Raw genomic sequence first — 23593 nt, forward strand, 5'->3', positions numbered from 1 at the left:
CTTTCGTTATTTTCAGTGGCTGTCACTGTGCTATCGGGGCCAGGACTGGGTCTCGGGTTGCTGGGGCAGAAGTTCTGAGGGGTTAAGTCCGTGCTAGCTGTGTTCCCCTTAAGTGTGTGCTCTCTGCCCCCATCACTGGCACCCTCACCCTAGAGAGGAGCAGTGCTGGGGCAAGGGAGATTGGTGGTGGTGCTTGGAGCAGGCCAATCAGAGATCTAGAGAACTTCTGATGTGCTGCTTGTGAGAGCGGTAGTAATGGCTGCCCCTCCCCTGCTCAGACACTGCTCCAGGTCTGAGCCGCCTCTGTCTCTCCACTCAGCTGCTGCCATGCTCACCCTGGTGTGTAGCATCAACACAGAGCAAGCAGGACCTGTGTGCAGGCTCGGCGTGGGTGGGGCCTGGGCTGTGGAGGTCTGGTTACAGTCAGCAGACAGGTTCTGAGGGACCACCTGGGTCAGCGCATCATGGCTCTCCCCTCCCTGCTTAGACACTGCTCTGGATCTGGCTACCTCGGTGCCTCTTGGCCAGGACAACCCTCGCCTGGGTGTGGAGCGGCTTTGTGGAACAAGTGAGGTCAGAGCTGTTGTTCAGCTCAGGCTAGGGTGCATGCCAGGGCGGTGGTAGGAAACTAGTCAGAGACCTTTGTAGTTTCAGTCTGCCTTTTCTGCCCTGCTTCAGGGATAAGCAAGCCTGTGCTTGCTCCCCGTGAGTGGGGTCCAGGCTTCCCACAGCCCTTCTGTTTGTACTGTCAGCCCTCCAACCAGCCAGGGGATCTCATCTTCCTGGGGCACCCAGTATGTGGCTGGAACCACTCACTCCACAGGGAGGATCTCTGGGCTCTTGCAAGTCCCCTCCCAGGGCACGAGTCCTGGCCTGATCACTGCTCCTCTCTTCCTACCTGATTCTCTGTGACTTTCTTACAGCTGTAGTCGTGCAGAAGTCTTTTCCCTGTCTCCAGCTGATTTTCAGTGAGCATTGTTCCACATGTGATGTAGTTTTGATGTGCTTGTTGGGAGAGATGAGTTCCCCACCCTCCTACTCTGCCACGTTGATCTGTTTTTGACACTCTGGGTTGGCCTGCATCTTTTCTTCCCATCCAGTAGATGAAAAGATGTATATCTATGACTCTTAGCTAGGCCCAGGATATTTTCAAAGCTGTTCAACCATTTGTGTCTCCTGGATTTCCAGTGTGTATTGTCTGCCCAGTTGGATAGGTTGTTTTGGGTTTTTTGTTTTTCTTATGGATCTTAATAAACAATTAAGTTTACTTGGGAAACTTTTCTGTGAAACTCAGTGTGTGTTGCTGTTGTGGTAACGGGATTATGTGCCTGATACATTTCCTAATTGGTTATTGTTGGTGGGTAGGAGTCCCTGCTCTATGAGTACTTGATCTTATATGCTTGCATTTCTTGAAAATAATTTGTGTGTCCTATGTTGCTCTTTATCGCAGTGTCCCTGAGATTTCCTGAGGGTATTGTGCAGGCCCTTGCAGAAATATCCTAAGTTTACCTGAATACCTTTTTGGACAGTGTTGAGTGTATGGCTAGTCATGTTGACTATATTGACTCATACACTGGTCATGTCTCTTGACTTTATCCACTGAAAGCAAAATGGATATGAAAGTTATAATAGCAAAGAAAAGAGACCTGTTGATCTTTGTATCCTCAGCACCATAGTAGTCAGAATGGACGCTCAGTATCTAAAATCAGTCACTATGATGCCATAAGAAGTTGGTTTTCAAACTTTCTTTTTGCAGCTGAAGTACCCATTAGAAAAGTTCTCAACCCTGGCTGCATATTAGAATCACCAGGAGAATGTTTGAAATATTTATGCTCAAGATGAGCTGGCAGAGAATTGGATTCAGTTTGACTGAGATGGGACCAGAGCATCAACATTCAAAAAAAAACTTGTTAGGTGATTCTACTGAGCAGCCAAGGATGAGAACCACCACTGGTCCAATAGGTAGACGCTACAAGTAGAGTTTGAAATTGTGTGGGGCTCGCCTTCCCCTCCCTTTGGCCCCTGATAGGGCTTCATTGAGCACAGTTTGAGAGCCACATCCCTGTGGGCTTGGTGCTGAGGATGGGGTGCCCACTTGCTGGCGGTGACCTTGTGCAGGGCTTGGGCTGCTGCTTCCCATGCCAGGAGGGGAAATAGGCCAAGATTGTGGTTCAGCCAGACGGAGCCTAACAGATACCCCTGTGCTGAGGTTGCCCAGCCTGGGAATAGCTGTGGGAGGGTGGTTGGGACTAAGTGTTAGACCCCAATGGTGCTTGTGTCCAGTTCGGCCAAGTAGCCCATCGCTTCTCCTGAACTCCTACTTCTCCTTTACTCCTTGTCACTTTCAGGAAGGACTTTCTGACATAACTACAGCTTCCCCAAGGGCATATTAAGATGAGGTTGCTACGCCAAGCCCAAAGTTACTATTGATTACAGCCAAGGTTTAGAGGTGGTGGTCCTTTTTATTAAAAATGATCATCTCATGCTTTTCATTAGCACTTATAATGTCTAATTTTGAAATTTCCAAGGATAGCAATTTATACAGGAGCTCATTGCACCCATCTTGCCGATAATGGTACTGCTGCTGCTGCTAAGTCGCTTCAGTCGTGTCCGACCCTGTGCGACCCCATAGACAGCAGCCCACCAGGCTCCCCCGTCCCTGGGATTCTCCAGGCAAGAACACTGGAGTGGGTTGCCATTTCCTTCTCCAATGCATGAAAGTGAAAAGTGAAAGTGAAGTCGCTCAGTCATGTCCAACTCCTAGCGACCCCATGGACTGCAGCCCACCAGGCTCCTCCATCCATGGGATTTTTCCAGGCAAGAGTATTGGAGTGGGGTGCCATCGCCCAGAGAAATTGTACCTTGCCTAAGACCACACAAGGAAGCATGAGCCTCAATTTCAGACCCTGATGCTCTGACTTAGAGGCCATGCTTTTGCTATCTGTTCTGCTCCATTTTTCCTGTGAGTAGACCTCTGTCAAGAAGAGGGGTGCAGTTATTTATACACTCCATTACCCACATGCCAACTCCCTCTTTATCGATCACCATCTCCTCTGCTGGGAAGGCTGACCGTCCAGCTGAGGTTGTGACCTGCTGCACAGAGAACAGAGAATGCTGCAGAGGCAATGAATCTGACCTCAATTCATTTGTGGGTTTCTTTCTCCCTGCTATAAATTGTGACCCAAGAGTTGCTCTCAGTTCTGTTCCGTGGCTGCCAAAATGACTGGAGGGCGGGCCCTGTTATCCGACACTCGTTACCCATCACCCTTCAGCGGTGTAGACACTGCGGCACCTGTCAGAGCTGATGATAAATATCTAGGCCAGTGGTTTTTAAAAAAGATCTTTGCAGTTGAATGGAATGCTCAGTCAAGATGACAAGGTATTTTCAAGGAATAAGTAAAGCACTGAAACCTAGGGCTTTCTCTTCTTTTCTTTCCTCTTGGCTGCTCCTGCATGGCCTGATGCCAGTGGCCAGTCTGCTGGGCTCTCCTGCCTCTCCTGGGCCTTTGCTCAGACTGTGTCCCTGCTGCCACCCCGCCTCCACCTTCTACTGCACCTGAGGAGGGAAATCTTCTCATCTCCTTTCTTTCCACTCTTCCCATTCCTGCCTCACATCCTATAAGTTTCCAAGTGCTGTTGATGTGTTTCCCTCATCCTTCCAGAATTGCTCTCCAGCTCAGTTGCCACTTGCCAGACAAGCCACCATCATCTTTGTGTTGGCCAGCCTGCACATGGCCTCCTGGTCCCACTCTTACCCTACTTACTGTCTGCCTTGTATCAGAGGGCTGGTAGTAGCTGCAGCTTCTGGGGTGAGCGAGCTCTTTGACATCATCCCTTCTTCTTAGCATCCCCCCCGCCCCATCTCAGTTTTAAATACAGTGTCATTCACACAGAAGTCATTAAGATACCTTGCTTGATTGAACTACTTCTGACCGGTCTCATATCTGGCTGACCTGGACAACGCTTTTGGCTGCCGGTTCGCACTGGCTTTCTTCCACATTTACTCCTAGGGCCTTAGGTGCGGAGTGGCTGGAGCAGGGCTTTGGCAAGCCTGGGGCAGCTGTGGAAGTTATGTTTCTGGGGCCAAAAAGAATGGCCTGAGAGCATCAAGCACAGAAGAGGAGCTTGGCCACCTCTGTGCGCAGGGTGGGCCTGTGTAGACCTGGGGCCCCTGCCTGGTGGATCTGCCGTGTTTGAGGAGTGGCAGGCAGCTGGGTCAGGAGACGGTGCCACCCGCACCCTGACCCAGAGGCCTGCAGGCCCCTACCAGACTCTGCACCACGGCTCCTCTGCCTCGGCAGACTGTCACCTGTTTCTTGCCTGGAGCTAAGCTTGCTCATCCCCAGAATGTTCCAGGTGTTCCCTACTCCCTGTGCTCACACACCGCCCTGTCCCAATGCTCTTCCCTTCCTTGTGTCCTGTCTGCTGCCGCCCTGCTCTAGTCCCTCTGCCCCTCGGAAGCCTGTTCTCCCCCATCCTGGCTCTCATGGGCTTCTCCCTGATCCCTCCCCGACCCTTTCCCCATCCTCCCTGACCCCTACTCCCTCCTCCCTGACCCCTCCCCCATCCTCCCTGACCCTGTGGCCTTCTCCCCTTGGCGGCTGTGAGTGTGTCTCCCTGACAGGGACCCCACGCTAGGGTGCCTCCCCATCCCCAGCAGACCCGGCACAGACCCCACTGGGGCCTCAGTGATGACACTGCAGGTGGGAAGCTCTGCTTCCCTGGACTCCTCCCCTCCTTTACCTCCTCCCAATGCAGCACTTGGACACAGATGCCAGGAGGAAGAAGAGTGCTCCTTTATTCCCTGTGGGAAAGACTGCTGGGGAGCAGCTGACTCCTTCCCTGAGGGCAGGCTCTGTCTGAGGCCCCCCGCAAGGCCAGGGGGTGGCTGGCCCCACTGGCAGGACAGGTCCAGGGAGGGGCTACTGTCTCTTCCTTAAATCTTCTCCAGGTAGGAGCCAGGGACAAAGCCACGCTGCCCATTCCGTTGTACCGTCCACCAGCCGTCCTCCCCTTCCAGGATGACCTCCAGGATGTCCCCCGCAGAGATGTTCAGCTCGTCAGAGTTCTGGGCAAGAGAATGAAAACACATCTGGCTGAAGGGGCCTGCTGGGAGGGCCTCTGGTCAGGTGACCCCCCACCCCAGGCAGTAAGTGTCTCGCAGCTGGGCTGTCAGCTGAGACGTGCCGGCCTCCTGGGGCTGCAAGAGAAGGCCACTCTGGGCTAGGGCAGCCCTGGGAGACCAGCCTCTTGTCCCCTCGGTTTGTCACAACCTGGGGCTGCTTCCCTGGCTTTTCCTCCAAGCTGCCCCCTTTCTCCCGCTCCCTGCCTGAGACACAGCAAGCTAGCAAGTCAGGAGCAGGGGTGTTTGCTATTCCCCAGGACAGCCAGCCCTTGTCTTGCAAGCACACCATCATTCTCCTGGGCTGTGCCCCCTCCCCAGGGCACAGGCTTTGGGAGTCAGTGTAGCCAGCCAAGCCCCAAGGAGATGCTTCAGTCCCAGTGGATCTGGGGTCCAGCTCTGTACCCCTCGCCTTAAAGCAAGGACAAATTAAGAGTCTCTGGGGATCTGGGCACAGCTGCCCTGTGGCTCCTTTACTCGTCCTCCTCTTGTGGGCTTCAGAAAATCAACCATGCGCAGCTGAGGACCTAGTTCCGACCATGACTTGTTCTGGGCACCCATGGTCATGGGGAACAAGGCCTTTACCCACGGATGCAGAGCCTGCCCCTCAGACCACTTCTTCAGGTAGCTCCAGCTCCACTAGCCAGCCGCACATATGCATAGCCCAAGCAGTGCCCACACCTGCCTGGACACCATGTGACCCAGGGCCTGGTGCCGTTCATGAGCTTTCATTCAGCAGGTGTGCACCAGGCCCCTCCTGAATGCCAGGTGCTATTCTGAGGGCACCCACCCCAGCACCCTCAGAGTGCATGTGCCCACATGTGAGCACACCCTTGGGCATGCTGGTGTCCATGCAAGAAGGAGGGGAGGGCAGAGGGCCTCACCTGGGCTGTGTAGTCATAGAGCGCCCTATAGTCCTGGCCTGGCTTGGTGGGGGGCCCTGGCGCCTCCTGCACGGCGATGGCAGCGTAGACACCCTCATTCCGGTCAGGGGTAGGAGTCAGGGTTTCTGTGGAGGCTGAGTACCAAGTGAGGTCTGGCACCCACCCCTTGCAAAAATCAGTAGCCCCCGGAGGGCCCCCTGACTCACAGTGTCCCCAGACTTGCTCAGCTTCTGCCCATCCCCCAACCTCCCAGCTGTTGGAAGGCCCATCTGTGCCAAGTAGGCATCCTCTCCTCTTCCTCCCCCCAGCCAGGGTGACAGTTGTCACCCCCAGTTACCCGCAGAAGCTGCTGACAGTGTGGTCTTGGGACTTCCATGCAGCAGCCCAGAAAACCTGGGGGCAGGAAGGACAGGTGAGTCAGGGCGGGGGAAGTAGATGAGGCAGGGAGCCTGCAAGGTTGGCCCTAGCTTTCAGGCACAGATGTGACTTATGGGGTGCCCCTGGGCATGAGGGCTCTCCAAAGGGTGGTCCCAGTGGCTCTTCCCCAGCAGCACTCTCCCAGTCCCTTACCCTGTAGATGTCTTCCCAGTACCTGTTCCCCGCAGGGCCAAATTGGCGTGCTCCAGGGCCTGGGCTAGACCCCTCTCCAGCCTCCCCCACAGGCAAAGGAGCTGTCCCCTAGAGCTCAGCCCACTCATGCCCCGCTGGGACCTTCACCAGCCTGGCCAGCCCCGCCACTCCCCAACCACACAAAGTGGTCGTCCAGGAGGAAGTGTTGAGCTGATTCACCCCTTCCTCTGTACTTGGTTCAGACCTGGACTGAGCTAGAGTCATGCAAGTATGTTGAATAAAAGGAAAAAAAAAAGTGCAAGAGGCAGACACTGGGGCACCTAGTACGGAGGCCCATGTGGGTGCCCTGAAGCAGAGGTGCTGAGAGCTTAGATGAGTAGAACCTACCTTCCTGGCCTGGTAGGTTCAAGCTAAGTCTACAAAGACTCAGCTTCACCAAATAGAGACCGGGTGCCAGGCATGGCCAGTGACTGGGAGAGGAGTGCAGAGGGGCAGGTCATACAGGCAGAGGAGTCTGGGGAGTGGAGTGGACCAGTTTGGGGTGTATAGGAGACAAGACTGAAATAGGGACAAGGCCAGACACCCAGGGGTCTTGAGGGCTCAGCCAGGGGCAGGGCCTGTAGGAAGCTGCCCTGTAGTGTGAGGTGGGACCCAGAGACCTTTCCTGGGCAGCATTTGCGGAGCTGAGGGTCCAGGACAGAGCACATGGACAGGTGAGCGTAGACTTGGCAGGCGTGGGAAGGTCTGATGCAGACTTGCCCTGCCAGGGAGGGTTAGCCCAGCAGGCTGGGGCTGGAGGGACTGAGCTCGCCGAAGGCGTGGGTGCCCCGCCGCACTGCCTGCCTTCCCAGGGTTGTCTACGCTCTCGACTCCATTCTTCCCTCCACTCACTTCCCCTGCCCCTCCCCAGCCCTGCCTGGCTTCAGCTGCCCCACACAAGGGTCCCTGCCTGTCCTCTCCAGCAGCCAGGCCTCCCCTGCGGGACCGCTTTCCCTCTTTTCTCTCGTCCTCATCAGACCCCTCCTCTCTGTCCTTTCTTGGCCCTGCCCCAGGTGGCTCTTCAGGCCTGTTGTCTAAGTGACCACATGTGCAGGCATCTGGGCCCTCACTGGGGGTGCAGAGAGGTCCGAGTCCTCTCTGGTTTTGGTGTGACAGTGAGGGTGGGAATGCCCGCCTCCTAGGGTCCTTGCTGACTCAGGGTTCCCGGAGGAGCATGCCGTGGGGCCCACAGGCCGCAGAAATAAGCCATCCTCGGAGGGCCAGGAGCTCCGTCGCCTCCACCCCCACCCACGCCCACCTTTCAAAGGCAAGGCCTCTGCACTAGGTTGGAGGGAGAGAGGAGGTCATGGAGGCCTGGGGATGGGGCACAGGTGCCATGTGAAGCCCATGATGCTGCTTTAGATGCCCACAGGTGGGGCACTCGGGGACCTGGCTGAGGGAGTTGGGGTGGGTGCACCCCGAGTAGACAGCCCTCCCAGTGGGCTGTCATCACCCAAGGCCTGAACCAGGAGGGTCCTAGGGTCTGAGTCTGCCCCCAACACTCATAGGCCCTGGGCCTAGAGGAGGTGTGTGAGCTGTGCAAGTGACACACTGGGGCCTGACACAGGACCCTGGCACCCACCACAGCCAGGCCAGGGAAGGGGGCTGGGAAAAGCTGGAGAGTCCTCCAAGAGCGCGGGCTGCAGGGCCCGCTCCTCTGCCCTGATCCTGTGCAGCTGGTGAGGGGCCTGACAGGCCGAGGCTCCGACCAGAGGCCAGCAGCAGAGCTCAAGGGGTGAGCCCGGCTGGAGTCTCCCGGCACAGTTGCTAGTGAATAAGTGGGGTACGACTGTTTCATACCTGGCTCCCCTTGGGCTGAGGGTGTCCTGAGGCTAGATTGAGTCTGTCTTGTCCACCAAGAGTGCCCTGCACCTAGACACTACACCCCAGGCACACAATGGGTGCCCAATAAATACGTGGGGAAGAGCCAGTTGCAGGAGGAGGGGCTGGCCCCCTTCCTGGCAGCCCGCCTCCCCCTGGCCCCACTCTGTGTGTCCCAGCTGGCTGGTGTCCAGCAGGCGCTCACCTCTTTATCATACCACAGGACGGCTGGACACCAGGGCTGCTGGACAACGGGGCAACCTCCCGATCGTAGTAGTTCTGGTAAGGCACCGGCGCTGCAGGTGACAAGTGCGAGAGGCCCAGGGTGACGAGGGCAGGGCAGGCGGGACCTGTGCCCTTTGACAGCCCATCCTCTCCCCCTCCAGAGACCCAGATCGGGGCCCCACCTTCCCATCCTGGCCCTGGCCTGCCCTGGTGCTTGAGAAGGGGGCCCCCTTTCACTTCCCCACCAAGAACGAACATTCTAGACTCAAGATTCAGTGGTGCCAAACCGTGAGTGGAGTGGGGGCTCTGAGGCGGCTCCTGCCTCTCCCTACCCCATCTCCCCTTGAGTGTTACAGTGTCCTAGGCCCCGCCTGTCCTCTCTCTCGAGGAGGCAGCACGCTAAGGACCCAGCCAGGGGCCTGCTCTGTCCCTGACGTTCCCCTGGGCCCGGCACCCAGAAGGGTGAGCCACCCTGCTTCTGTCCTGGCAGTTGAGGCTCAGAGAACCCAGGCCAGGCCTTCCAGGGAAGGTGGACCTGGACCCAGTGGCCATGTTGCCCGCAAGCAGGCCTCACCTGGGGGCTCAGTGCCCGTGCTCTTGGCCTGGATGAAGCTGTCAATGTCGGCGTCCACGCTGCAGCCTTCCAGCGTCACCCGCACCTCTTCGTAGAGCTGGGGGTGGGGACGAGCAGAGTCTGGGGGGCCAGGCTTCACCTGGCCCACATTGTCAAGCCTGCCTCCCTCTTTGGGTCTGAACCCTGACCAGGGGCCTTGACGTGTAACTGCCCCAGGCCTGCCTGAAGGGCTAGAGCCCTGGCTGGCAGCTTCTGTTTCCTGAACACCTCGTGTGTGCACATTCCTTTGCATCCTTTGCATTCCTCTCCATCCTCTGTGGGAGACAGGACTTCCTCATTTATAGATGAGGAAGCTCGAGAGAGTGACTTGCCCAGGGTCACAAAGCAGAAAGTGAAGTTAGTGCACTGGGATTTGGATCTGGCATGAGAGGATTCAGAACTCATCCTCCTCTGCTACAACAAGGCCACCAGGTGGGCTCAAGTCATTTGGGGGGAAAGCCCCCAAAACTCCACACCCATGGGCAGAAGGGATTAGGCAAGTAACTGGTGGGATCAGAAGTCAGGGCTGAGAGAGAGCGAGGGCTGCATCAGCAGAGACCAAGGCCCCTAGCAGGGAGGTGGCCACCCCTTTCTACTGAGGGGGGCCCACCCGGCACATAGAGCTCAGTAAGGGGTTGGAGCCGGGACACCCTGGAGATATCTGGGGACAGAAGAGGGACTGAACCTCGGCTCCTGCAAGCACCAGGCCTGGAGCAGGGAAACCCCAGGGTCCCCCAGCCTCTCTGCAAACCTCTGAGGGGCTGTGTCCACCTCCCTTCCCCTCCCCTTCCCAGCAGAGGGAATAGAGCTCTGGGGCTCTGATAGAAGACTTGAGGCCTTGGAGCAGGGGCGAGCAGAGAGGGCAGACACCAGGGTAACCACAAAGCACATCTCCCAGGCCAAGAGGCTGTGGCCTGCACAGCACTGAGCTCCCTGTCGTTGGGGCCTGGGGCAGAGGCTCGGTGCTGGGCTCGGAGACCCTGAAGCCAGGGCTCAGGCCGCAGAGGACTAGGTCTGCTCATAGGCTTAGGTGGACCTGGCTTCACTGTCGCTCGGAGGCCACCCTCCCCTCAAGGCTCCCCCCACCACCCACTCCCTGCCCTCAGCCCCCACCTCATCATCCTTGACGCACTGCATGGAGAGCTGGTTGCAGTGCACCCACAGGGAGTTGCGGAGGATGGTCAGCCGGTCAAACTCCTGCAACTGGAAGGCCTGAGGAGAGATGGGGGTCACTGTAGGGCTGGGCCAGGCCGGGCCCGACCCACAGCTCTGCTGGAGTTGACCAGCCAGACCCGGTGGGCTGAAGCCAAGCCTAAAGGAAGCCTAAAGGCTGGGGGTCCCCACCCCCACCTCTCTGCCAGCCCTTGAGGCTTCTGGGAAGTTGAGCTGCTTGTGGGACTCTGCCCCCTGCCCTTCCCCAGACCCTACCACACCCCTGGGGTGTGTCTTAAGAGGAGCACTGGACGCTGAATCCTGTCTCCCAGGCCCTGTTCATCAGCAGAGCCCAGGGAAGCTATGGGTTCTGTTCAAGCTTCAGTTGCAGCTTCAGCCAAAAGGGGCGAAGGATGCCTGCCTGCAGAAAGGGACTCCAAGCACAAAGCCAGGCAGGGAACTCCCTGGGGAGGGCCTTGGAGTGAGTGGATGAGTGAATGAGTGAAGGAAGGCTGGCTTTCCCCAGTGCGGCCCCCTCTTTCCCCACGAAGCGGCTGAAGCAGGTACAGGCATCAGCTCCACGCCGAGGGGCCACTCACCTCGCAGGTGGCCCGGTGCTCCTGCTCCCACTCACTCCGCACCCTCTCCAGCTGCTCGATGTTCTGCCTGTATGTCCGCTCTGGAAGCGCAGGGGGTCCTCAGGGAGGCCAGCCCACCCCGGTGCTCCCTCAGCGCCCTCCTCCTCCCTGGAGAGACCTGCCCTGGCTGCTGGAGCTGCAGGTGAGCGCTCATCAGGGCCCCTCACCCTGGTACCGCCCCTGGAGAGGTGCTCAGCGCCCACTGTGTTCCAGCTGCCTCGGGCTGGGGCAGAGCCTAAGGTCAGAGTCTGGGCCTCTCACCATCCCACCTTCTAGAAGCTGAGGCTCAGAGCGGGTGGCCCTGGAGGAGGGTGAGGGGGAGCTTTGGGAGCTGGTGGGCTGGGAAGCCAGCGGGCTTGGACCGTGAGCTCTGTGCCCCCCCCAGCCAAGGGAGCGCCTGGGTGTTGGGACAGGCGGTATGGCAGAAGGCAGAGCTGTGTCAGCAGAGGTGAGGGGTGTTGGGATCTTCTGGCATCGGGAGGAAGACAGAGGAGACAGATGCCCAGAGAAGGCTGTGATGTGTCTCAGTGTATATGAGAGAGAGGAAGGTGTATGTGCAACGAGTAGGCCTGTCTCCCTTGATCAGTGGCTGTGAAGGTCCTGAGCCCTGGAGCCAGACGGCTTGCATTCAAATACAGTTACCACCACTTACTGCCTGTGTGACCCTGGGCAAGTTAAATAACCTCTCTGTGCCACAGTTTCCTTACCTGTTAAGAAAGGGGGATAGTAACAGTGAAGGCCTCATAGGCTTGTTCTGAGCATTAGTAAAAACATGCAAAGCACCAAGAACAGTGGCAAATGCGAGAAAACGCATTTTTCATTTTGCTTGCATAAGGAAGCAAGAGTGAGGAGTGTGGGACTGTGTCCCAAGGGTGAAGGCAGTGTGCTGCAGGGGGAAGATGTCCAGGCTGCCCACCCCCAAGCTGAGGAGGCGGGCTAGCCGCGTACCTGCCTCCATGGCTGAGTCCTTGCACTGCTTGGCTTTGTTCTGGCTCTGAGGAAACAGAGGGAAAGGGCGCTGAGGCCCGGCCCCGGGCGCCTCCCAGCCCAGACCTCGGGCTCCTGGCCTCCCTGGGCCTCCCTGAAGGGCCTCTGTCTCAGCCTCCCTGGCCACCTCGCACAGGGCAGGGAGAGCAGACACTAGCCCTGAGGGGGACACTGCAGAACCAGTTGAGGGTGAGCTCCATCATTAACTCCAGCCTCACCCCACAAAGGACCACAGGCTGTTTCCAATAAAACAGGAATAAAACAGAAACCTGGTCATGCAGACACATGTGAAAACTAGGCCTGGAGACCTAGAGCAAGAAACGCAGACCTGGGGCTCGACAGCCACTGCCGGTCCTGCTGGGTGGGGCTTGGGCTCTGTCCCTGACTTGCTGCCACCAACTCACCTGCAGGCCTCTGCCCTCTCTGGGCCTCAGCTTTCCTGTCTGTGCAATGGGACAAATGTGTTCTTGGGTCCTGGGGGCTTTGATATTCCCACCCTGGCCAAGAGGCCAGAGTAGTCAAGAGCTTGGGTTCTGGACGGCCTGGGTTTGGGGTCCTTTCTCTGTTCCTGCCTGGCTCTGAGACCTTGGACAAGTCACTCACCATCTCTGGGCCTGTTTCCTCTCTGGGACATGGGCCTACTGAGCCTTTCTCTAAAGGGTTGGGTGAGGGTTAGCGTCTGCCCTGTGGGCTCTGGGCCTGGACTGCAGTGGGCCTGCTCTGAGGAATGGGTTGTTGGGTGCAGCCTGGAGATAGCAAAGGGGATCAAACTGACTGTCTATCTAGACCCTGAGATTCTAGGAAACCTTGCCTGGGGGAGTCTGCAGCTCCCCTTCCCGCCCTGCCCCAGCCCCGTGAGATCACCCAGCCTCAGTGACTGCACGCACCTTCTCCACCTGCTTCTGTTGACCGTTGGTGCTAATGCGCTCAAAGGCCTGTTCAGCGTCATCCGCATCCCGGCACTTCTGCTCATACGTCTTCTTGGACTGGGGGGTGTAGAGGGGCATGACTTGGGGGCCCCAAGGTGAGGCTCCTGAGCCCGACCTCCCTTCTCCCTGTCAGGGGCTGTAGATGGAAAGGGGGCCTCCACACCAGGGACAGAGATCTTGGGGTCTGGAATGGAGATGGAGAAGGGAGTCTTGTTCCCAGGCCCCCCTCCCCACTGGGGACAGTGTAGCCTGGTCCATGCCCCCGCCTCTTCAGAGGTGTGGTCACATCAGACCACCTGCAGGGCTCAGGAAATGCCGTGTCATCACGATGCCAGGCCCCGTGTACGCGGTCCTTTCAGACAGCTCAGGAGTCCCTTCTCCCTCCACCCGCGGAATCCCCAGCTGACAGCATGTGTGACCCTGTAGACTGCTGTCTGAGACTGGTTGCTTACCCATCAGTCAGGAGCACCTCCCCCCCCAACAAGGGTCGAGGGCAGAGCCCCCGGGCTGATCTGCACGGCACCCTGGCAGCCAGTGCAGCTCCAGGAAACTGACAGGCCACTGTGCCTGTTGCTGGATGGAAGCCTGAGCCCAGCCCTGTACCAGGGCTCCTGGGATCCGCACCCCAAACCCAGCCACCCCTCCAGGCTCACCTCCATGGCCTTCTTGTGGAGCGACAGCTTGCTCTTCTGGACACGGTCCATGACAGCCTCGTACTGCAGGGGACATGAGGCTCTGAGCATGGGGCTGTAGCCTCAGGACGCTCCCCTAGGCCAAGAGGACGGGGTGTCCCTGGGAGGAGGCCCAGCCTCCCCTCCTGGCTCTGATGGGGCAGTGACGAGCTGCCCTCCCCCTCCATCAGCCTGCTCACTCACAACAGCTGCTCCCAACAGAAAGCTAGAGGAGTGCGGGGCATGGATGCACTCCGGGTATCCTCTCCCTGCAGACCACCTCAGCCCCCAGCCAGGACTTGGTCTCGAGCCAGAGAATACCCAGCCTACACACACACATGTGCACACACCCACACTGTCCTTCACTCACAAGCCTCTGTAACCACGCATAGCAGTCACACTTGTGGGGACCCCAGCCACACTGTAGAAGGTGTCATTCTGTCCAAAATAGCTTTTGCAGACATCACAGCCTCACCCGCCACAGGAAAGCTTGAAATAGCCATCCCAGGGCCTCACAGACGCTCTGCAGGCAAGTCCCAGGCTCAGAGAGGTCACCTGCTCCAGCATCTCAAGGCTGGGCTGACTTGTGGGGTGGGCTTTGAGGGCCCATTGTCTGCTCAGGAACCCAAATTTAGAATCCCAAAAGCCTCAGGCCCCGGTTGGGCAGACAGGGGGTACAGTCACGTGAGATTTCTGCGGTCAGAGCCACTCGTCAGAGCCAGCACCCTGCCTGTGAAGACTGAGAGGGCCTGGTTCTCAGTTGGGTCCCTGAAGCTTGGGAGGTGGACATAAGCGTCCCATCCTGCAAGAGGGAGACTGAGGCACAGAGAGGGCAAGTGGCTTGGCCAGGACACCCAGCCCCAGGCTGGCCCCAGCCATGAACTGTTGCTTTTTTTTTCCCTTCACAGGTCAGTTGTGTGGAAGTTTCCATTTTCAATTTTTTGGACAATGTACAAAGATGCTCCCTCTCCAAGCAAGAAGTGTTTCTGTGTGCTGACCTCTCCCACCCTGTCTAAGTTCCACCCTCATCACTGAGGCCCCAAAAGGCAGATCCTGTGTCCACACCTGCCTTCCCAGAGGGCCACATACTCAGCCATTCAGAGAGTCTCAGGCTTGGGAGGGGGCACTGGGACACAGAGGGTACCAACCCCACCTCTCATCCAACCTCTGCAGCTTCTCTGACAAGTCGCCTTCAGTCTCTGTTTACATACCTCCCACAATGGGGACCTCACTTCCTTCCCATGCACTGAGGGACAGCCGTCCCCTGTGAAGAATACCCCGGGATGCTAGGGCAAGCTCAGCACTTCCCATTCCCCGCAAGCGCTGTCTACCTCGGCCTCAGGCAGCCCTGCAGAGTGGCTGCAGTGACCGAGCCCCCAGATCTTCCTTTCTCCCAGATAAGCACAGTTTCTGGTGACTCCCTAACTTAGGTTGCTTCCTTTGGATACTCCCAAGTTGTCGAGTACCCTCCATAGCCTGCTGTAACGGGATGATTGAAAAGGCCCATGCCCTTCACTCTTGGCATGAGACACCTCAGTGGGAAGAGCCCCAGAGGGGCCTTCAGGCTGGAGAACCAGGCCCTGGTTCCACCGCCCGGCCTCTATCCACACTCTTCTCTCCTCCAGATCACCATCACCCCCAAGCCTGGGGTGCTGCCCCGCCCTCCATCATGAGAGCCCAGCCTCCACTACCATTGCAGTGACCACCGCAGTCTCCCACCGGGGCCATCCCCAGCACCCGCCTCACCTTCTTCCTCTGCTCCTTCTGCCTCTCACGGAACTCCTCCAGGCTCCGCAGCTCCTCGCGCAGGGCCAGGGCCAGCTGGATGTGGGAGCTGCCCACATTCTCCATTTCTGGGGGCAGAGTAAGGACACTGGTCCCTGGCATCAGACCTGATGGGCCCCAACCAGTGACACACTCGCCCCTGCCTGGACCAGCCCAGCCCCAACCCCACAGCTCATCTCTGTCACCCCCAAGTCCTCCACCAGCCTCAGTTCCCAACCAGAATCCACTCATCTCCATCAATGGGGATCTGCTGTTCCCAGACGGTCCTGTCCCCCTGCAGCCCAGGGTGGGGAACAGGCGGGACTTACGCTGCTTCAGAGAGTCAAAGGAGGCCCTCAGGGAGCTGCAAAACAGAAAGACCAGGGTCGGTACGACAGTGAAGGGGGACCTGCAGTCCTGGCTGGGCCCAGGAACTTTTATTTTGGTGGGAGGGCCCTGGGTCACTCATACATGCTGACCTAGACCCAAGGGACCTTCACTCAGCCCATGACCACTGACTCAGAACTCAAGCTGGGCTTTCTGGAATGCAAAGCACTCTCTTTGGAAATTACAAAGCAATCAATACCCCCCGCCCCCATCCCCCAGTGCTCTTGGCTTCTGCACATCTTCAGGCCTTCCCTCTCTCCCTGGAGCCCCTCCCCCATAGTCCTCTCCCAGATGAACAGAAGCAGGAGAGGGTGGGGTTCAGACTTGGCAGAGGGCCTGAGGACGTCTTGGAGGGAGATGAAGGGCGGCTATAGGGGAAGAGGGTGACAAGCAGGGCAGAGGTGCTGAAGGGGAGAGGTGTAGGGGCCTTTGGGCAGGAAGAACGGGATGTACAGTTGAGTACAGCGAGAAGCTGAGGGGCTCCCTGGTCCCTGGCTTGGTGGCTGAGTGGACGGTGGTGACACCTCGGAGAGGGCTCAGGAGAGAATATCGGGAGTTACTTCAGGGTGCACTGAGCTTGGAGTATTGAAAAAACACAGTAGGAGGCATCAGTCTGAAGCAGACATGCAGGGGCTGCCCACTCCAGGGAGGACACCAAGGAGGAAGCAAAGGGAAGGAGCTGGCTAAGCATGGGAAGTGTGGAGGGTGATGCCTGAGGGTAGGGTTGCCAGGTGGCATAAACAAACATACAGGACACCCAGTAAGTTCAAATTTCAGATAGACAACAAAAGCTTTTTGAATATAAACATGCCCCATGTAAAATTTAGAACATACTTACATTTTAAAAATATTTGTTATCTGAAGCTTAATGGGACAGTCTATATTTTATCTGGCAGTCCTGCCAAGGGGGCTGTCACCCAGAGCGATGAACAGAGGTGAGGTCTGAGCTAAGATGTCGGAGCTCACTCAGGACCCAGTCCTGTCTGTTGCTGATGGGTAAGGGGCACCTTGGTCAGAACAGGACTGATGGAAAAGTGCCTCTCCAGCAGAGGCCTCTCTGAGGGGCGAGCTCCCCCTCCTGGCAGAGGAGGGAGGTGACTTGGAATCCCAGGTGAGGAACCTGGCTAGAGCTTCCTGCCCTCGATTCCCATGTGCATTAGAAGCAGACCCTGGAGCCAGATGCCTGGGTTCATTCCAAGCTGTGCCACACACTCTCTGTATGACCTTAGACAAATGGTCTAGCCTCTCTATGCCTCAGTTTTCCCATCTGTTAAATGGGGATAATGATATCACAAGCAAAATGGTTGTAAGGATTAAATGAATTTATATGTATAAAGGTCTCTTAAGACCTGGTGCAAAGTAGATGCTTTGCAAGGGTTGCTGTCATTATGCCACCCTCCCCTGAGCCCATATCTGCACACCCCGACCAGTCCTGGGGGTCCCCCAGGCCCCTGAACCTGACCTGAGCTGTACCTCCCAAATGCCCCACCTAAGAGCTTACCACACACACCCCCCTCTTATCAGAAATGCCCATTGAATTCACCTTCGGGTTGGAGGCGTCCCCTTGAAGCAGCCCCCATAGACTGGGCTCCCTTCCTGTCACCCCCTACAGCCCTGTGGGCTGATGGGTACCAAGTCTCCAAGTGCACAGAGACGGTGTGTGGAGGTTGCAGACTGGCTTGTCTACTCTCACGGGTAAAATTCTCTGCCTCTGACTATGGCCCCTTACCCAAGGAGACAAAAATACGCTGCCGCTCCTTGCTCACCAGGCCACCTGAGGAGCCAGAGCCAGAAGGCAGATGCCAGGTGAGGAGTCCTGTCACTGAGCAGAGCAGCGTGCCTGCCCCCTGGTGGCCATATGACCACATGACACCCAGCGATACAGCTCTGCGCACCCCCGCCTGCGTGGCCTGTGAGCGTGCGTGCTATGTCGCTTCAATCGTGTATGACTCTTTTCAACCCTATGGACTGTAGCCTGCCAGTCTCCTATGTCCACGGGATTCTCCAGGCAAGAATCCTGGACTGGATTGCCATGCCCTCCTCCAGGTGATCTTCCTGGATCAGATGGCAACTCACTTCCTGGATCAAACCCACGTTCTCTTTTGTCTCCTGCATCAACAGGCGGGTTCTTTACCACTAGCACCGCATGTGGTGAAGACTCCACCCGCCAGCATCTCCTCACCGTCCTTGCAAGGCAGGCTTCACAAGGGGCTCCCTCCTCCCACAGGGACTCTTAGGAAACCGACCAGCCAAGCAGCAGCAGCAGCATCACCTGGCAGTCCTCAGAAGCACAGCTTCTCGGGCTCCACTGCTGTCCTCCGGGAGCCAAAGCTCAGAGGCAGGGCCCAGCACACTGTTTCAACAAGCCTCCAGGTGCTGCTGATGTACAATCCATGCGGGCCTCATTATTTAACGCTCACAACTCTGCCAGGCAGGGAGGGCACCATCATTAGCCCCATTTCACAGATGAGAAAAACAAAGGTCAGAGAGGTGACGAAACTGACCGTGGCTACACAGGTGGCAAGTGGTGTAACTTTCTCTTCTTACCAGAGGAAGGAAGGGGTGATGGCATGGTGACCCCACGTGCCTTGGTAGGGGGTGGAGAGGTCAGGACTCTGACAGAACTGACACTTTGCCAGTGGTTACACTTCCTTCTTGCACACGCATCTCCTGCCTCAGTCGACCCATTTACGGTTAGAGCCTCTCTAGGCCCAGCACGGCCACCTCTCTACACCCCATCCCTCACCCACAGCATGACTACATCCTGCCCAGATCCCTCCCAGAGGCCAGGGCCTGCAACCTACTGGTTCTCACCTCCCTTTGATCCTCACATCCCACAGACACCTCAGAGTGTCCGAAACTGGGCTCTTCACCCTACAAACCTGCTCCTCCTCCAGGACTCCCTTCTCAGCAAAGGTACCACCACCTCCCAGGTTATGCACACCTCCCCCTTCATTACCTTCTTTATTCACCTCCCCAATCTATCCATCCACCTCTCACTGCCACCACCCTAGTCCCTGCCCCATCACCTCCATCCCTCCTACTTCACTTCTCATCTCTTATCCTTGTTCTCTGCCCACAGTCATTTGGCCACTTACCAGTTCCTCCTACATACCATGTTCCCTCTTGCGCCAGGGCCTTTGCACGTGCTAATTCCCTATGTCAGCATCTTTGCCTGGCTCTCCCTTTTGTCTCTTCTGAGCATTTGTTCCTATTGTCATCTTAGGTTGATACATTTGTCTATCACTGCACTGAAATAAGAGCCTATTGAACAGGGGTAACACTTGGTTCTCCTCCCTGTTGTCACCAGGATCACAGTCCAGTGAATTAAACTCAATACTCGATAAACCCCAAGGCCTTTTTCAACTCCAGACCACTCAGGGAAATCATCACCCACATTTCCCAGAGACTTTCGAACTGTGGTGCTGAAGAAGACTAGAGAGTCCATTGGACTGCAAGGAAATCAAGCCTGAATATTCATTGGAAGGACTGATGCCAAAGCTCCAATACTTTGGCCACCTCATGCGAAGAGACAACTCATCAGAAAAGGCCCTAAAGCTGGGAAAGATTGAGGGCAACAGGAGAAGGGGATGACAGAGGATGAGACGGCTGGACGGCATCACTGATGCAGTGGACATGAGTTTGAGCAAGCTCCAGGAGATGGTGAAGGACAGGGAAGCCTGGCGTGCTGCAGTCCACGGGCTCACAAAGAGCTGAACACGACTGAGCAGCTGAACAGCAACAGCTCTGCTGGGTCTCCACCGCGTGTCAAGGACGGAAGCCCCGTGCAGGCCTCTGCCTCGTTGTCAGTCCCCATTGCCCTTTTCAACCTGGCTCTCAGGACACTCGGCCCAGAATTCTGCTTCAGACAGTTTGAATTTCCAGCGTCAGTGTCTCCTTCTGTACTACCGTGTGACCCGCACAATCTCACGGCCCCTGCTTTGCCATCCTCACCCCTGCCCCCTGCCAGCCACGAGGCTCCTGCCTCCTAGCTCCCAGGAGGGGGCTCCTCTCACTGCCCCACATGCTGGGCCCGAGTGAGCTGGCCTCCTTAGAGGAGGAGCAGCCCTGATAAGAACACGGGCCCCCTCTCTCCCTGCAGTATCTTCAGTGATACCTTCATTCTCTGAGCTCAGAGGAAGAGAGAGGATGGGAAAAAAAAAAAAAAAAATCCCTTCTGACAGGAAAGCAGTGTCTTAGGCTTGACAACTGGGGGTGAAGCAGGGACGTGAGTGTTTAAGGATTCAAGTGGGGGCTGTCCTTGCTCGCAGGTACTATTGGGTTGGCCAAAAAATTCAGTTGGGTATTTCATAACATGGAAAAATCCAAAAGAAATTTTTGGCCAACCCAATACAAAGGGACGCACAGGAAACTGACCCCAGCCCTGCCTCGATTCCCCTTTCTGAACCCCTATCCTGTGCAGCTTCCACGGCTTGTGTGGGACTCGGCGCCCTACCCGGGGCAGGGTGAGCAAGAGAGGGAGATGACAGCTTTCTTGGGGAGGTGGTATTTCAGGCAGAATTCACAGGGGAGATATGAGGGCATCAGCCAGAGCAAAGGCTCCACGGTTGGAAGGAGAGTCGAGGGGAACTTTCTGCAGGGTTGGATGTGTGGTTCAGGCAATACTGAGAAGCCGTCTGCACCCACCTAGTGCTTCTTTAAAATGCACTGAAAGAGCTTGTGGGGATTCCCTGAGCTGGGGACCAGCAGACGCTTGCTGAGTTCATGTGTGAACGAGGTGAGCGCTAAAAGTCACCTAAAGGCCAGAATAATCTCGTCTCAATGTATGTGGCTGAGTCTCAGGCCTTCCGGCCAGTCTGAGGTCAGGGGATGACACAGAAATGCTCTGTCTTCAGGCGGCAGGTGTCGGGGAGTCTGGATGGCTTGCCCCTCTCAGCTCTTGCTGGGCTATTTCTGGGGTCACGGAAGCCCTTGGCTTTGGTCCTCCTCCTCCACCCTGTTCAGTCTATGCACCTTCAGGCCCTCCACTCGTCCTCTCAGGGGCTGAGAATGAGCATCCCATGGAAGACAGGGGGCTTGGCCACGAGGAGACACGGGGCTCCCCCCTTCCCCGAGTGACGGATGGGCCCTGGAGGATGAGCTTCCAGCCCCACGTGGAATAGCCAAGCCAGCTTTGCCAGGTGCCAACCTCAACACAAGCTCATAAGTCTCCATGGCAACAAGGAAGCGACCCATGTTATCATGGTTGCCACTCACCCTATGCACAGAGAGCCCCTCCAGGTTGGTATAGGACAGGGCAACCTGGTCTAAGCCAAAAAGCTGACAGGCAGGCAAGGCCAGAGTGTCTGGGAGAGCTTCCTGGAGAAAGTGGGGCATGAGAAGGCCCTGGAAGAAGGTTCTGATGCAAAAGACCAAAAAAGGGGACGAGAGTGAGGTCACCCCCAATGGGCTAGACCCCAGATTCAGGACAGTGGGGCCCTTTGTTTTATTTTAAAACCTTTGAGTCCCCATACCCCCAACATAGCTTGGGGCATGGCACACACTTAGATGGATGATGGATGCTTGGCCCATAGTTAAAGAAAGCAATGACTTCATGGTCTCACCAACCTTAGGACATAACTCACAGAGCAACGCTTATTAAGCACCCACAGTGCATCATCAGCTGAGCTGGGAGCTGCAAGGGGGCAGGGCCCTAAGGGAAGCAGCAGGTGGGCTGGGATAGTACAACCCCTGCCTCCTGCTTCTCTGGCTCTAAATGTGCCCTGAGCTTTCCAGCCTCCAGCCTTTGCCCACGGTCCTCTCCCAGGAGGTGCCCTCCGCTCTGCCCTGCTCCTCTGGCCACTCTAGCTCACTGGGGAACTCAGGATGGGGTTGGTTCTCACACGCACTGCTCCCAGCCTGCTCTGGAACCTGTGTGGTGGGGCAATGAGGCCCCTGTGGGTTTTTTCCCTGCCTCTCCTGCTGCTGGGGAGGCTGAGCCCTGGGGCCTGGCTCTGCCAGCCCACGCTCCAGCTCCTAAGTGGTAGGCAGCAAGGTGGACCCTGACTCTGAGCTCCCCGTCCTGGTCTGGGGCTCCACCCTGCTGCTCCCACCTCAGAGGGAGGCTCTCCCTCCAGGGACCCCACCCTCCAGCTCTCTGGGCCAGAGAAGGGCTGGGCCTCAGAGGAAATGGTCTAGCCGGGCCAGGCAGTCTCCTCAGCGCTAAACTAAGCCAGGTGACCCCAATTTGTCTGACTCATGGAGGGGCCCATGAGATCGTAATGACCTTCAGTGTTTCCCTAAGCCTGTGGCTTAGGGCTCTCTGCTTGACATTGTGACTGCCCAGAGGAACTCATGAGTGTGACTGTTCACAGCTGAGGACCCAGGACTCAGAGAGGGGGAGTGGCCACTCCAGGGTCACACAGCATATAGGGTAGGGCAGACCTTGCCCCACCTGGCGTCCTACAACCACACAAGGAACCAGGGCCGCCCAGAGCCTCGCCCTGGCCACTTCATGGTTCTAAAGATAGGGCCAGATACTGTGCACCTCTCCACCCTTCCCACTGCCCACCCGGCTCCATTTCCACTTTATTCTCTTCCCTGGTGGTTTCTCTTTCCCTGTTTTAAGTCCCCTGTGACTCACAGCCCCCTGAGTGTGCCTCACACTTCCTGCCTCCAGCCTGACCTCCCACTGTGGTCCTGCCTGGAGCACCCCCTCCATATCCCCCAGGAGGGCTTGTCTCTCACTGGGAAAGTTCTCCTTTTCCAGCAGCCCTGGGAGGTCAGGAGGCAGGTGGGGACTCCTGGATCATGCTCTCTTGATTCCACCCCTGCCTGGGAATACAAAGAAGGTCCCCGTTCATTTTCCTTACTGTGTCCTGGTAAGGAATGCCCTCCTCTGTACCCAGCCTCAGTCCTGCCATTTTTATCTGCTCAGCAGCCCACTGGAGTGGACAGATGAGAACCAAACTCAGGGAGGTTAAGTGACTTGCCCACAGTCACACAGCTCATAAAGACCAAGCGGGGACTAGAGCTCCTACATTCTTACTCCTGGAGCTGTGGTCACACTTTCTGGTCCAAGGCAGGACCCTTGGGCATTGAGCATCCATGTCTCCTGGCTCTTCAACCTTCCTCTAGCCCTCCCTGAGTCTTCTCTGGCTCCAGGTTCCTGAGTTGCCTGTGTCTTTAGGAGACCTGGAGAGTGTTGTTTATTCATCTCAAATGAGGGGACCGGGTTCCAGGCTTTGCAGCTGACAGGCTCTGGGGCCAGTTTCCTTGAGCAGAGCCAGACCCCCGTGGGGAACAGGGGCAGGGGTTGTTATGGCAACCGCAGGCTGGGTCGGGTCTCTGGGCTCCTGGTGGGGAGGAGGAGGACTCAGTCGAGCCCTTCCAGGACTTGGAGTCCTCTCCACCCCTCAGCCTGACTCAGTCCTCACCCAGCAGGGAGAGTCCACCTTCCTCACCACTGCTAGAACGTTCTCCTTGCTGCTGCTGCTGCTAAGTTGCTTCAGTCGCGTCCGACTCTGTGCGACCCCATGGACGGCAGCCCACCAGGCTCCCCCGTCCCTGGGATTCTCCAGGCAAGAACACTGGAGTGGGTTGCCATTTCCTTCTCCAAAGCATGAAAGTGAAAAAATAAAGTGAAGCCACTCAGTCGTATCCGACTCCTAGTGACCCCATGGACTGCAGCCTACCAGGCTCCTCCATCCATGGGATTTTCCAGACAAGAGTACTGGAGTGGGGTGCCATTGCCTTCTCCGAGAACGTTCTCCTTAGCTGCCCTCAAATTGAAACTCTGCACCTGCATCCCTCTCACAGTCTGCATGCAGAGGCGCTGGCCCAGGGGCTTCC

General features: G+C 57.1%; 1 protein-coding gene across 3 annotated transcripts in view; it reads right to left on the bottom strand.

Annotated features, from left to right (window-relative positions):
• Positions 1–4774: 4774 nt before the first annotated feature.
• Positions 4775–23593, bottom strand: part of PSTPIP1 (proline-serine-threonine phosphatase interacting protein 1) — a 45177-nt gene continuing 26358 nt past the window's right edge. For all 3 annotated transcript variants that reach the window (XM_044933400.2, XM_025271784.2, XM_044933401.1), the window contains 12 exons: positions 15745–15779; positions 15398–15504; positions 13634–13696; positions 12939–13037; positions 12013–12058; positions 11026–11105; positions 10388–10486; positions 9236–9332; positions 8642–8732; positions 6344–6399; positions 6007–6140; positions 4775–5068 (listed from right to left, as the gene is read on the bottom strand). In XM_044933400.2, the coding sequence (XP_044789335.1) occupies positions 4937–5068; positions 6007–6140; positions 6344–6399; positions 8642–8732; positions 9236–9332; positions 10388–10486; positions 11026–11105; positions 12013–12058; positions 12939–13037; positions 13634–13696; positions 15398–15504; positions 15745–15779 (1039 nt within the window). In that variant the 3' untranslated portion in view covers positions 4775–4936. The remainder of the gene's footprint in view (positions 5069–6006; positions 6141–6343; positions 6400–8641; positions 8733–9235; positions 9333–10387; positions 10487–11025; positions 11106–12012; positions 12059–12938; positions 13038–13633; positions 13697–15397; positions 15505–15744; positions 15780–23593) is intronic.

Source organism: Bubalus bubalis, chromosome 20 (assembly GCF_019923935.1).
Source record: "Bubalus bubalis isolate 160015118507 breed Murrah chromosome 20, NDDB_SH_1, whole genome shotgun sequence".
In the NCBI taxonomy this organism is placed as follows: domain Eukaryota; kingdom Metazoa; phylum Chordata; class Mammalia; order Artiodactyla; family Bovidae; genus Bubalus; species Bubalus bubalis.